The 13,941-nt window shown below is 39.6% G+C and overlaps 1 protein-coding gene across 1 annotated transcript; it reads left to right on the top strand.

Moving 5' to 3' along the window:
- The first annotated feature begins 487 nt into the window (after positions 1-487).
- On the top strand, positions 488-10,329 carry CA3 (carbonic anhydrase 3). The gene is made up of 7 exons (XM_012774241.2): positions 488-597; positions 1,335-1,532; positions 3,718-3,836; positions 5,341-5,433; positions 6,506-6,568; positions 7,791-7,946; positions 9,327-10,329. The coding sequence occupies exons 1-7, from the start codon at positions 564-566 to the stop codon at positions 9,444-9,446; spliced, it is 783 nt and encodes a 260-aa protein (XP_012629695.1). The 5' UTR covers positions 488-563; the 3' UTR covers positions 9,447-10,329.
- The last annotated feature ends 3,612 nt before the right edge of the window (positions 10,330-13,941 follow it).

The following is a 13,941-nucleotide window of genomic DNA, read 5'->3' as shown; positions in this document are numbered from 1 at the left end:
CCCCCGTAACCCGATCGCTGGAGCGAAACAGACTCGCAGACCGCGGCCAGACAGCCAGCCTGCGCTGAAAGCAACTTGCCAGTGAGGCTGCTAGCAAGAGCCGCCGGGATGCAGATTTTAGTTGGTGGCTAAGCACTGCTACAGCACCCCATCCCACCAAGAAAATGCATGGAGCAGGGAGGGAGGATCGGGCGAAAGCCGCCTGTATTTCTGCACGTCGGCGCCCTTCAGAAAGCCCTGCAGCTTTGGGAGACGGGAGGGAGACATGGAAGGGCCAAAAGTCACCGTTCCAGGGAGAGGGAAAGGAGGGGGTGGGTGTCCCTTCTCCCACCTCCACCCCCCTCGCCCCAACAGCTGTCCAGCTCTTGGAATTCATTGGCTTCCCCCACCCCGCCTCCCAAATACCACCCCAATCCAGTTTAGCCCCCCGCCCCACCCTCGCTGACCTAATAAGGCCATGCAGTGCGCTGGGGGGACCTATATAAAAGGCGCGGGCTCGCGGGGACTCTGCGCCACGCTGGGGAAGAGAAGGCAGGAGCCGTCCAGCGCCGAGACAGACGACCATGGCCAAGGAGTGGGGCTATGCGGATGACAATGGTGAGTGCGGCCGCCCCCAGGACGGTGCCAGAGGAGCCCCTGGCATTGCACGGAAAGTAGGCACCTCTGGGGGCTGCAGCGGAAAATGTGGGCGCAGGGGTAGGATGAGAACTAACACTGACTGAGCAGTTTTAAAGTGCCAAGCGCTGCTGGTCCTTCGTACCTTCGTTTCGTTTAGTGCTCCCTAGCATGCAGTTATTCCCCTTGGAGGAACCTGAAGCGCAGAGAAGTTCTGTAACCTGCCTCAGTTGTTGCTTCTGACGGAGAAGTCAGACAACCCGGGGTCCAGGTTTGATTGGCGCTTAGAGAGTGGTCTGTGATACTGAGCAGGCACTTTACTTGAGCTTGGTGTTGGTATAAAGAATCCCTGCCTAACCCATGGGAAAAGGAATATGAGTGTGCTGTGAAAACCACAAAGTGATGCACAAATGTATGTGGTCAATGTTATTTTATTTCAACTGTATGATAGAAGGTGGCACTGGTAAAAAAAAAAATGTGATCGAGTCCATTTCAAAAGAAGCCTTTGAGTAAGGAGAGCTAATGCACTGAGTTAAATATAGTCTATAGGTAGGCTAGTAACACAGCTATGAACAGGTCTTAAAAACTGTCTCGTGTTGCTCAACCTGAAACCCACGACTTTTCTGTCTAGGCTCTGTGTATTTTGCTGGTTCCATCAATTAGAAAGAGGCCTTGGGTCGTGCCACCAAATAAATGAATTTCTCAACTTTATTAACTAGGTCCTGACCACTGGCATGAACTTTACCCATATGCCAAAGGGGACAAACAGTCACCCATTGAGCTGCATACTAAAGACATCCAGCACGACCCTTCTCTGCAGCCATGGACAGCATCTTATGACGGGGGCTCTGCCAAGACCATCCTGAACAATGGGAAAACCTGCAGAGTTGTGTTTGATGATACTTATGACAGGTCAAGTAAGTATGACACACAGGTAGAGACACATGGATGTTTTCAAACTCCATATTGGCAAAATGTGATTTACAGAATTAATGAGAAGAGGGAGAGCTTCAGCCTGAAAATGGAGATGGTGTTTGGGTTAGCTTTACTTGTGAAGAATTATATTTGTGCATTGAAGAGGAATGTCTCACCCTCCAAACTTGGTCACTTTGTTGCTGCAAAATGGCCCCATGCCCAAGCTAAAAGTTGGCAAGCTCCATACTGAAATAGAGCTTGATAGGATAGGGATGATAATAAATCCAAATGAGTATTCTTCAGACTCTGATGGCTCACAGCTGAGAGTTCTTAGGCTTCTTGACTGTGATCAGGAGAGCAAGGCTTCCACCCTGAAGTTTGTAAATTCCATTCTACAAAGCAAGACATATACCAAAAAACCAAAATAGGCACTTTATTCGCCTGGTGCCTGGGAGGAGGCCAATCCAAGGGAGAGAATAGGGCCATTGTATGAGTCCAGATGACTTGCCTTCAATGCTTTGGTGGGGTTCTGATTAATCCTTTTGGTGAATGTTTTTGAAGTATCTGAAAATATCTTCTTGAGTAGTATTTGTGTTTCTTTGTGAAACTGGAAAATCACATGTTAAAAAAAATCTCTTTATTTCACCTACACTAGTAAACAAATCAGTGAAAAATAAAAGAAGGCTAATTAAAAATAATATATCGCACTATCAACAAGGTAAGAAAGAATACTCCTTTAATATTTTGGCATTTGATGTACAACAATACAATTTCTTATAACCACTTTTCTAATAAAAAAATTAATATTATTCTCATTGATATACATAAATGAACATTCTTAATGATATAATAATATGTATTAATAGAGTCACAACCTACTAGGAGGTTCCAAGTGATAGAAATTTACATTTTCTTAAATGATGATTTCATGTTGTTATATTTTCCTTTTTTCCCCTTCTTCTTTCTTCAAGTTCCATTTTGAAGTCAGCACAATGAAATTAAACAGTGTCTATTAGGTTGAACCACATGGTAATACCATTTTTATGAATAAAATAGTTAGTATTGGCAATTCCATATGGTTCGTTATAATAAATTGGATTCATATGTCCAGATAATAACTGTTCTGAGTGGTTTGGACAGGAAATATGCAATGAACCAAACTTCTTCATTCCTATATGACCAAGCTCATACAGGCCTAGAATTATCACTTTAGGTGTACATTAAGGCTTCCCCTGTGCCACGTAGTATGGCCAATCCTTTCTAAAATAGCTAAGCTCTGATTTTTATTTTGATCTAGCTTATATTGCTAAATTTTGATTTTAGGGTTTTTACATAGTTTCCAATATCCTTTGTAAGACAGTTGAACATCTAAATCACTCTCCAAGAGGAATGAATTGAAACCAGATTAAGTGACAGGTTGAGATATTTATACAGCAAGCCCAAATAAATGGGAGCAAGGGTGGGGGAAGCAAAAATAAAAATTAAAAACCCCAGATTAATGCTACTGAGAATTACCTAGTTTAGCTTCCCATATTGATCGATTTTTTTTTTCCTGGGAAAGTTCTGAAGTTTCCATTTCACCTCATTTGAATAGATGTGATCTAAATTAGACATGGATGAAAGTTCTTGCTTGTTGTCTCAAAGAAAAGTGTAGTCGGAAGTAAGACATGGAGAAGGACTTCACATTTGCTCAGTGAGCAGGCACTGTGATGAAAAATTTAAGGTACTTAATCTCAGTTAATCCTCACAGCAGCTCCGAAAGTTTGGTATTATTATCACCTTCTTAGAGATGCGAAAACGGGTTCAGAGTAGTTTAGCAACTTGCCTGAGATCACACAACCAGTATGGGGTAACGCCAAGATTGGAACCTTAATCTGTCTGGCTCTCAGTCCTCCAGTGCTTTCCACTTTGCTACACCACTGACCTGTTCTCTGGGTGGATGCCTCCTTAGTGTCCAACTGTTGTTATAATTTTATTTTCCTAAATGTCAAACGTGACATTTCAAAAACAATACAAGCCAACAAAATATGAAAGAAAAGAAGATCATGTATTTTGATACATCCCAAAACTTCATTTTGTGTGGAGTCTAGTGGGTCATCAAGCCTTGGCTTTAGGAGCCCTCCTTTAAAATAGGGCTTTGTAGAAGAAGTGTGAGTTCACTGTCGACCTAACTTTTCCGAATCGCAGTGCTGAGAGGTGGTCCTCTCTCTGGACCCTACCGACTTCGCCAGTTTCATCTCCACTGGGGCTCCTCGGATGATCACGGCTCTGAGCACACCGTGGATGGAGTCAAGTACGCAGCGGAGGTAGGAAGAAGGGCTGTCGTCCCCTCTGGGTCTCACGCAGTGAAAACTGAAAAATTAAAAATAACAACTGCAGCAACAAAACATCATCCACTGCTTCAGGACTGTAGTCGTGAAAAGAGCTGTAGAAGCTTAAGCACGAACTGAAGCTGCTAAACATTCTAGGCTAGACAGTTATGAGGGTATAGGTGAGTTAGCATCATGCATGAAGGTTTCCAAGGTTATATTAAGAAATTGGATAGCTGCTTAATATAAAAAAAAGCCAGGGTCCTTAATGGAACTGGAAAGAAAAAAGATAGCTAACACGCATTAAATGCTTATGTGAATTAACCCATTTAATCCTCTCAGCAACCCTATGAAATAGGTTACAGATGAGGAAACAGAGACACAGAAAAGTCATATAAGAAAGTCACACAGCTGATGTGTGTGACTTATGCAGATTGGCTTCAAAGTTCATCATCTTATCCAGTACCCTATGCTGCCTCTTTTATAAGAATATAGTGCTTTAAAAATAGCATTTAGAAATTATGACCAATGCTCATGTTCCAATCTCTTAAAGGTGTGCATATATATTAATATATGCATATGTGTGTATAAGAGAGTGTGTGTGTATATGGATAGATACAAATACACACATACAATTTAATATGAACGAAGACTACTCTCTGTCTTAGTTAATTCTTTTAAAAAAAACCACATGATTTGTAGCTCAGATTAAAGGCATCAAATTACAAGGGAATAAAACAGACCTCTGACATGTTCTGTTTACAAAACCAAGCCTATAAATGGCGACAGTTGTTCTAGATGTGAGGATCAATTCATTTTTCCTGCCTCACTCGTGTTCGGGGGCAGGCTCTGGGTAACACAGGGGCTATGGTAGGAACCTGGAAGCATACTTTGGGCAGTTTCTTAAGTGAAAACATTAGTCAGCATAATTTTTGATTAATGTAAACTCAAAGGACTTCACTACGATCATTCCATTTCTCTACAGCCAATCTTGAGAGCCAGTGGCAGGATAAATTAAGTATTGAGAATGCCCTTTAGACAACTGCTGCCACAAATGGGGAAAATTTGGCATATTTCTTACAGATACAGGCAAGGTTTTCAATTTGACCTTTGCACATGGGATTATCTCACACTTTTGATCTTGAATAAACTATTTTTTTTAAACTGCTGCAAACTATTATATTCTCTTGCCATGCTGTGTAAGTCAGCATGGGAAATCTGATTACTTAACTGGTGCCCATGTTCTAAATTAAGATAAGGTTGCTGCCAGATTCTAGAGCCCTAGATGCTAAACGGAGATAGATACTTTTATATGCTTTTTTATTTGAACCATTAAAAATGTCACCAACGTATTGCACATTAATAGTTAACATTTTATCAACTTCTATGACAGTGTTTAGAAACCTGAGATTGTAAAATTATTGGGTTTATTGTGAATAATTTTTATACTTATTTTATTGTTCCAAGAATTTACCTCCTAACTTGTCTTCTGTGGTTTCAGCTTCATCTGGTTCACTGGAATCCGAAGTATAACACTTTTAAAGAGGCTCTGAAGCAGCCTGATGGAATCGCTGTGGTTGGCATATTTCTGAAGGTAAGGCAAAGACTGACCAAATGCTTTCTTTCAAAATTGAGTTCCTTATTAATGCTTGGGATAGTGCGAGTTTCATTCCCTCCTTTTGCAGCCCTCCCTCATTATTTTATCACATTTTATTACTCATTCAACTAATCAAGATGTTTCTGTTAAGATCAGCTTGAAATATTTCGCTTTCCTCTAAAAGTGTACTTTTTGCCCCACTCTAGTACCTCTAGCACTTCTAAACTTTCTCAAGATGTGGGATATGTATATGTGTGTGCACGGGCGTGTGTGTGTGTGTGTGTGTGTGTGTGTGTGTGTGTGTGTATGGGGGCGTTTGGTAAAAGAGCCTCCAAGGGAGCTTTTTATGGTGGTGGTGAAGGCAAGGGTGTTCATTTTCCTTTCTCGCTGCTCCATTTCAATTGCACTGGAAACTAGAAAAGCCAATGTTGGAAACCACTGTGATGCCAAGTCCCTGGCTGGACATCCCCTCGGCTTGAGGCGGCCACCACTCACATGATCCCAGGCTAAGATAGCACATGGAATGTGTGTGTTGTCGAGCCAGCCTTGGTTTAAAGAGGACTTAGTGTCATTAACACATGAATTTAGTAGTAACATAATCTAGATTTTAAGCCAGAGGTGAAAATCTGGCTTCTTTCTTTTTGAATGACCTACTTTGTTTTAGGCTCCGAATTCACTGGGTCATTTTCAGTGCCTGAACACAGCACAACAGGAGGCTGAGCGGCTCTGATAGGAAAGACAATGAGTTTAGTTTGGCATTCAGAGAGTCCATTCTGGTTTTTTTAAAAAAAAAAGTGGAATGACTACAGAGAAGGTCAAGGACATTGAACTAGATGAGCATGTAATTTTGTGGTTCTGTACTTCTGAGGCCTGGAGTCCAAATTTAGATCAGAAAATATATACTCTAAAATCTAGGAGGAAAATAAACTTATGTTTTTGCTTAGTACCAGATATTCTGGCAGATTTATAAACACTAGTTGCAGATGAATGGATCAAAATCAGTTTTTAAGACAATCCTAAATTATGGAGAAGGAAAAAATACCATATTTGGATTTCTGTTTTCTTACAGATAGGACGTGAGAAAGGCGAGTTCCAGATTTTCCTTGATGCATTGGACAAAATTAAGACAAAGGTAAAAAAAAAAAATTATTGGCCCTCCTAACACATAAAGCGGAGTATGTCTATTTTCTTTTCACATTCTCAAGTGTATTTTTTCACCTAAAATCTGCTGCTAAATTTGATGGATGTGCAAAACATACATTAAAAAAATATAGCAGCATTTGCTATATTTGTATGGCTTATAGTTTTTAGAGCAGTTTCACATATATCGCTTCAGTTAAGCGTCACAGTTAGCCAGTTAGATAATTACTTTCTCGGTTAGGTGGGTGAGAGTCAGAGAAGTTGAATGGTCACCCCTTCCTCCCACCAACACACCCACATGTACACACATACACACACACACACAGAACACACACCCTACATAGATGCATGCACACAATCACAGAGCTATTAAATGTCAGCCAGGGCTGGTCTTTTGAGTCCTGGTGTTGCCTTTATGGAAAGCACCTATGTTTTAAATCTTAACAGTAGACTCTTCTAATTAACAGACACATTTTAATTGTCTTTTGGAACTGTTCTAATCAAATGCTGTTAAGTTTTACCAATAAAGAAAGTATTACAAGTATAACATTAAATTAAAATGCAGCCTGATTTTTTTTTATCAAGAGCCAAAACATTTTCTTATATATGAAATGATTCTGTTACATTTCAGGTATCAGTTTTTCCTTTTTCTTGAGAAGTGATAGAATTATAGCTCTCCCAACAGTTAAAGCAATAATGAATGGGGACGGTGCAGGGCTCCCACCTGTAATCTAGCACTCTAGGAGGCTAAGGCGGGAGGATCACTTGAGCTCAGTAGTTCAAGACCAGCCTGAGCAAGAGCAAGACCTATCTCTACTAAAAATAGAAAAATTAGTTGGGCATCCTGGGGCATGTCTGTAGTCCCAGCTACAGGAGAGGCTGAGTCACAAGGATCGCTTGAGCCCAGGGGTTGTAGGTTGCAATGAGCTATGATGATGCTATAGCACTCTACCTAGGGTGACAGAGCGAGGCTCTGTCTCAAAACAAAAACAAAAACAACATAAGGAATGAAATATTACAGTGATTGTGCCAGATAAAGTCATAACATGCAAACCGGCTTTCCTCCTTTGTCTTTATTTCTGAAAGGCCTGTACTTTGTTTAAAAGTTCTATTCTATTGCATTTGAAATGCATTCTCACAAATAAAATGGTGAGAGCCTTAGGGTGAGCGTGTGCATGGCCCCCTCACCGTGCCTGCACCCCGCTTTTTCCCAGGGCAAGGATGCGCCCTTCACGCACTTCGACCCGTCCTGCCTGTTCCCCACCTGCCGGGACTACTGGACCTACCACGGCTCCTTCACCACGCCGCCCTGCGAGGAGTGCATCGTGTGGCTGCTGCTGAAGGAGCCCATCACCGTGAGCTCCGACCAGGTGAGTGGCAGCCACGGAACCCTGCGAACACACGACTTACATTGATTGCTGCCTGGCTACGTCAGCTGTAGATGCTAAATAGAAAATACACGGCTACCAAATGGATGCTTACCCAGCAACTCCTAGACTAGAGATTTCATAGTTTGCCCTGTGGTTGGTTACAATTAGCCTGTTCAACTTTCTAAACCTTGGCTTCCAAAGGGTACCGGCATAAATGGGAATCCTTTAAAAGTGGTTGTGATACTGAATACACGGCTGGGTTTATGTTCCACAAACATTTAAAGGTTTAGGTTAACATGAGTGAGTCTTTGTTAATTTGGACATCCCACAAGTGCCCAGCACAAGTAAGGAGATGGGATGGTAAATACAGGCCTGGGGAGGATGCTAATGGAAGGCGTTGACATCCTTGCGAACTGTATATTATTGCTCCAGTTTTACAGATAAAGAAATTGAGGCTCAGAAAGGTTAAATAATTTGCCTGTGATCTCAGAGCCAAGTGTAGAATCTGAATTCCAGTTCTGGTCGGTCTGTTTGCTTCCAGTACTTCTTGGCCTCTCTTCTCAGGCCTCCTTCTTATGGTTTGTCTGTCCTAGAAGTGTTTATTAAAAAGACTTCCAAGGAAAAGCTGTTTGGGAGAAAGTAAGTGGGAACAACATAGACAAGAACAATTAAAACAATTGAACAACACAGAGACTAGAGCATGAATTTCTACTGTAATAGTAAAATCCACTTACCAGGATGTCTCCCCTTGCTGAAGACAGCAACTTTCATATTTCTGCCAGTTGTGGACTCAAGTATACATAGGCATTTTTATCGAAAGATCAGATCTAACAATCTTGTCTATTAGTATAAATATTTTGAAAGAAGAATGGAATTTTCTCAAGGAGAAATGCTAAAAATATAATATAGAAAAGTAGTGTTATTAATGAGAATTTTCTTACTCTAAGAAAAAAGCTCCGTCTAGAACTCAAAATGTAGCATGTCTCATTTCTTTCTGCTCTTTTAAAATAATTTCATAAGCTTATAAATGAAAGCCTATTAAATTTATTTACACTGCTAATATTGTCATTCCCTTCTACATAAAGTGTATACTCCATCTTGACCCCGCAAATCAAAATAATTGTTTCAGAATTCAGGAGAAAAAAGTTTTGACCAGAGGGGGCATGGTGATCCTATATAAAATGAAGAAACGAGCTTTTACAAAGAAAGAAAAAAAAATATATTGCTGAGGAATGGGTAGCTAAATAATTCTGAACTGAAAGCTGTAGACAGGTTTTGTGATTGCTTGTTTTGTTTAAAAAGCCGGTGATTTCTCTTTGTTGCCTAGCGTGTCCACTTGGTCCAAAGGTCTTGCTAACAATCCCCCCCTGCCCTTTGCAGATGGCCAAACTGCGGAGCCTCCTTTCCAGCGCTGAGAACGAGCCCCCAGTGCCCCTTGTGAGAAACTGGCGCCCTCCGCAGCCCATCAAGGGGAGGGTGGTGAGAGCCTCCTTCAAATGAAGCCTCTGGATCACGCCCTCTTCAGGAAGGAAGCCTGCCATTGCAGAGCTTGGTCCCTTGCCTCCTTCTGGTGCTCCTTACTCCAAGTAGATTTCACTTTCTACGCTGAGCAATGAATGTGAGAGATGCAGTCACCAAGAAACCAAAGTTAACTTTTGACAAGGTCTAATATGAAAGTATACATTTCACATTTGACCTTCGTAATAATCTTCATCTTTCCTATAAAAGTAGAATATTTAGCAAGGTTTCAAAGAAGAAACAGAGATGGAAAAGTAAAGGTACAGAAAAATGGCTATTGGACACCATTTTCCTGTCATCTTAAATTTCATAGAACTTTAGATTTCCTATTTTCATATTATGAGTTGTCCATCTAAAGAAAATAACGAGCAATTCTGTATGTAGTAGAGCTTTATGAAGATCATATAACAATTAAACATAAGCCAAGAATTAAAATGGCTATGGACTCCAAGAATTGAGATGATAATGTGTTTTAATTCTTAAATAACACCAACAAAAAGTCCATCATTTATTAAAATTTGAGCTAGGATTACTTGGTTTTAGGTAAGATTACTTGTTTTGGAAAGGAAAGGAAAACACAATAAAATCAGCAGTTTTAAAAATTTTGATCCAATATTTGAATTTCTTCTCCACAAAGGTGGTTGACTTTATCCTAGTATTTTTCTTTACCTGAAAGAGGGCCATTTATTTTTAATTTCACTACTTTTCTCTTTGCATGACTATTAAAATAAGAACTGCCTCTTGATGTCTTTCTAATTTGAAGCAGGAATGAATGATTCCTAGAACTCAAAGAAATGAATGATGACACTTGAAATAAAAGCAGTTGTACTTCATCACCAAAACCAATAAAGATGTGAATGCAAAATGTTAGTATTGTGTTTTTTTTAAAATGGAGAAGCTTTATAAATGATAAAAATAGAGTGTAACTGAGAATGGCAAACTCTGTAAGTTTTGTGGTGATAAAGGATTCAAGTTCTGAGTTTGGATTCTACATTCCTCAAGGAGGAGCTAAGGCAATTAGTGAGAGCCTTCTGAGAAAATTGCAAACAAGAAGAGGAATGTGTGGCCATGTATCTTAGAGTGTGAAATAGTTTCTAGCAGCCTCAAAGTCGGTTTAGGATTCGGGGGGTTAGATTAGTGCAGTGGGGTCTACTTAGGTGCACAAAATCAAGTCAGACTGTAGCTTTTATGTCCTTATTTTTTTTAATGTGCCTTGGAATGATTCTGGGCTAACTACTGCAAAAGTCTGTATACTTACTTAGGCCTTTAAGGCATTTAATATTTTTAGACATAAAGTCTAATTTTGCAGTTAGTGGTTTTGATGCATCTTTAATTGCTTCGCTGGCTAATATGCTAACCTACTTTAGAAAATGACAGCAGTTAAGTTCATTATCCTAAGGAATGAATATGGTATTGGATCAGGAGAGTCCTGAGGTGCCGGAAGTCAAGTCATGTGACGGAGTCCTGTGAGGCTAAAGTTATTTAATAGATTACCACTTGGGTGAAGTAAAACCAGGTTGGTCAGTACGAACTGGATGTGTTAATTAAATCCCTTGAAATTAGGAGGTGTGGAGCTTTGATCATTAGTGGTAGAACACAAGCTGATTCTCTCAGGGTACTTAGTAATGCTTAGAGCATTGTAAAAAACATATCCAGTATTCGCTCTATGTGGGAGAGGAATATAGGACTTAATGCTGGCTACAAATTGTCCTTATTTCAGTAGAAGAAGGCTGGAACTGTTTGGATGGAAAATGCCTGCTCAAAGGAAGCCATCCCCTAAGCTCTATGAGGGCACATTTATGAGTCTTGCATACTGACATTCACCTTATTGCCTAATTCTGTGTCTGGCCCATAAGCACTCAACAAATATTTGGTGAATAAATGATATCATGAGCATAGATGAATCCAGGAAAAATACTCATCTTCTTGAACAACACATTACATGGTTAATATTTTCTTTCTTTTTTTTTTGGAGACAGAGTCTTACTCTTGTTGTGGTGTCAGCCTAGCTCACGGCAACCTCAAATTCCTGGGCTCAAGCGATCCTCCTGCCTCAGCTTCCCGAGTAGCTGGGACTACAGGCATGTGCCACCATGTCTGGCTGATTTTTTCTATATATTTTTAGTTGGCCAATTAATTTCTTCCTGTTTTTAGTAGAGACAGGGTCTCGCTCTTGCTCAGGCTGGTCTGGAACTCCTGAGCTCAAAGGATCCACCTGCCTCGAGTGCTAGGATTACAGGCGTGAGCCACCGTGCCTGGCCTTACATGGTTAATAGTAATACTGCTAATATTAATACTGCTCATCTTAGTTAGTTTAGATCTCCTTGGAAAATGATCTGTTTAGCTTCAGATGGGAGATTTCTAATGGAATACTCCCCCCACCATGTCTAAGTCATTGCCAGTGCTCATGATTATCACCCAACTTAAAATTTCCTCCCAACTTCTCTCTGTGCTCAAAGTCTTGTGTTATTATAACTGTCCATCAGAATACTGAGGACATACTGTGTCCTTATTCAGCCAAGGGATCATTTCCCTGATAATGTACAGGCCCTCAAATAATTGCACTTCAGGCATGCACAGTGTACAAAGTGGCATGGCCAGGAGCTGCTGTGTGAAAAGATGTTGGCATCTGCCAACTATTGTTTTTAGGGTATAATCATTTCAGTTATTTAAAAATTTTAAAATAGGGTAGAAACTAATTTGAATGAGTACTCCATATTATTCAGACGATCATATTCTTATAAGCCTATGAATGGAGCAGGATCAACAAGAATTTACTGATCATATGTTAGGTTTTGAGGGTGCCCATATATTACAATCCCTGCCCTTTGGATGGGCAGACAGGATATATTTATGAAAAGGCAAATAACTTCAGGAGTACTGATAGAAAATTCTTTAAAATATATAATCAGTAAATATTTATGTAGATGAATGGGAAGGATTCTACATAGAACATGCAAAACTTAAGCTTTCAATGTCTAAATGCAATCATTTATATAATTAAATGAATATGGTTGAAATCGATCAGCTATAAATAAGCTTGGGCATGTTAAAAATTAATATGCCAATTATTAAAGTAAGAATTGGCACAAATAAAATTCTAAAAGAAATACATACGGTATAAACCACATAAAAGACCACACATAAAGAAAATTAATTAGATTCTACTTTCTCTTCTAATGCCTTTTTATTTGATATTAAAGAACTCTGGATATGAGTAAAATATACTGTTAGCAGAGGAAGAATGAATGAGAAGAGATAAGAAAAAAAGAATAACTGTGAATGTCAGATTTTTAAAATTTCATTTTTTTTTTTTTTTGAGACAGAGTCTCGCTTTCTTGCCTAGGCTAGAGTGAGTGCCGTGGCGTCAGCCTAGCTCACAGCAACCTCAAACTCCTGGGCTCAAGCGATCCTCCTGCCTCAGCCTCCCGAGTAGCTGGGACTACAGGCATGCGCCACCATGCCCGGCTAATTTTTTCTATATATTAGTTTTCTATATATTAGTTGGCCAATTAATTTCTTTCTATTTATAGTAGAGACGGGGTCTCACTCTTGCTCAGAGTGGTTTCAAACTCCTGACCTCGAGCAATCCACCCGCCTTGGCCTCCCAGAGTGCTGGGATTACAGGCGTGAGCCACCCCGCCCGGCCTAAAATTTCATTTTTAATGTATGAAGTTTAATGATTTTTTAAAACTACCCCTGAGGTAGTACTATACTTAAGGTCTTAAAATGCAAATGAGAAGGCAAAATCATGTTTGCATGTTATTTTCATTGAGGTCACTAGATGGCAGCACACTATTAAAATTTCATGTAATTCACTAAATGGCAGCAAAATAATTACAAAAAATGACTACAGAATTAAAAGCCATGCTGTGTTTTACTCGTTAACTGCAGAGCAATCAGGCATTTTTGTTTAAAGTTTGAACTGACACACTATTTCCCTTTTCCAAATGTTTACAATTAGCCATTAATATCTACCTACAAATGAAAAGATAGTGAAGGATTCTTGCATATTTTTGAGAATCTTAATAGCAAAAAAATGAAGCCCAAGGGACAAAAGAATGGTAGTTATTGAACTAAAACCTAAATAAATGGGAAACAGTTATTTTAAAGCCCCCTTCAGTATTCAAGAGAACTGGGTTCAAGTCACATTTGTTGCATATGTTGTCTCAGGCAAGTTAATTTCTCTGTGCTTCCGTCTCCTCATCTGGAAATAGGAATGATAATATTAATAGTACCTGCCTACAGGGTTGTTTTAAGAATGAAGTAAGTTAATACATATAAACCACTTAAATAGTCATTCTGATATAACCCTCAATAGGCGTTAACTATTATCTTTTATAAAATTTTACTTCAACCAAGAAAAATTCTAATGGCTTGTTCAATACCTAAAATCATGTTTCTTTCTTTATGTATCTATTAGTAACATCATGAATCCACATCTCACCAATTCAGATAATACTAAAAGAGTTACCAT

This window comes from Microcebus murinus, chromosome 7, assembly GCF_040939455.1.
Source record: "Microcebus murinus isolate Inina chromosome 7, M.murinus_Inina_mat1.0, whole genome shotgun sequence".
In the NCBI taxonomy this organism is placed as follows: Eukaryota; Metazoa; Chordata; class Mammalia; order Primates; family Cheirogaleidae; genus Microcebus; species Microcebus murinus.
This window is presented reverse-complemented; position numbering and strand designations above follow the sequence as displayed.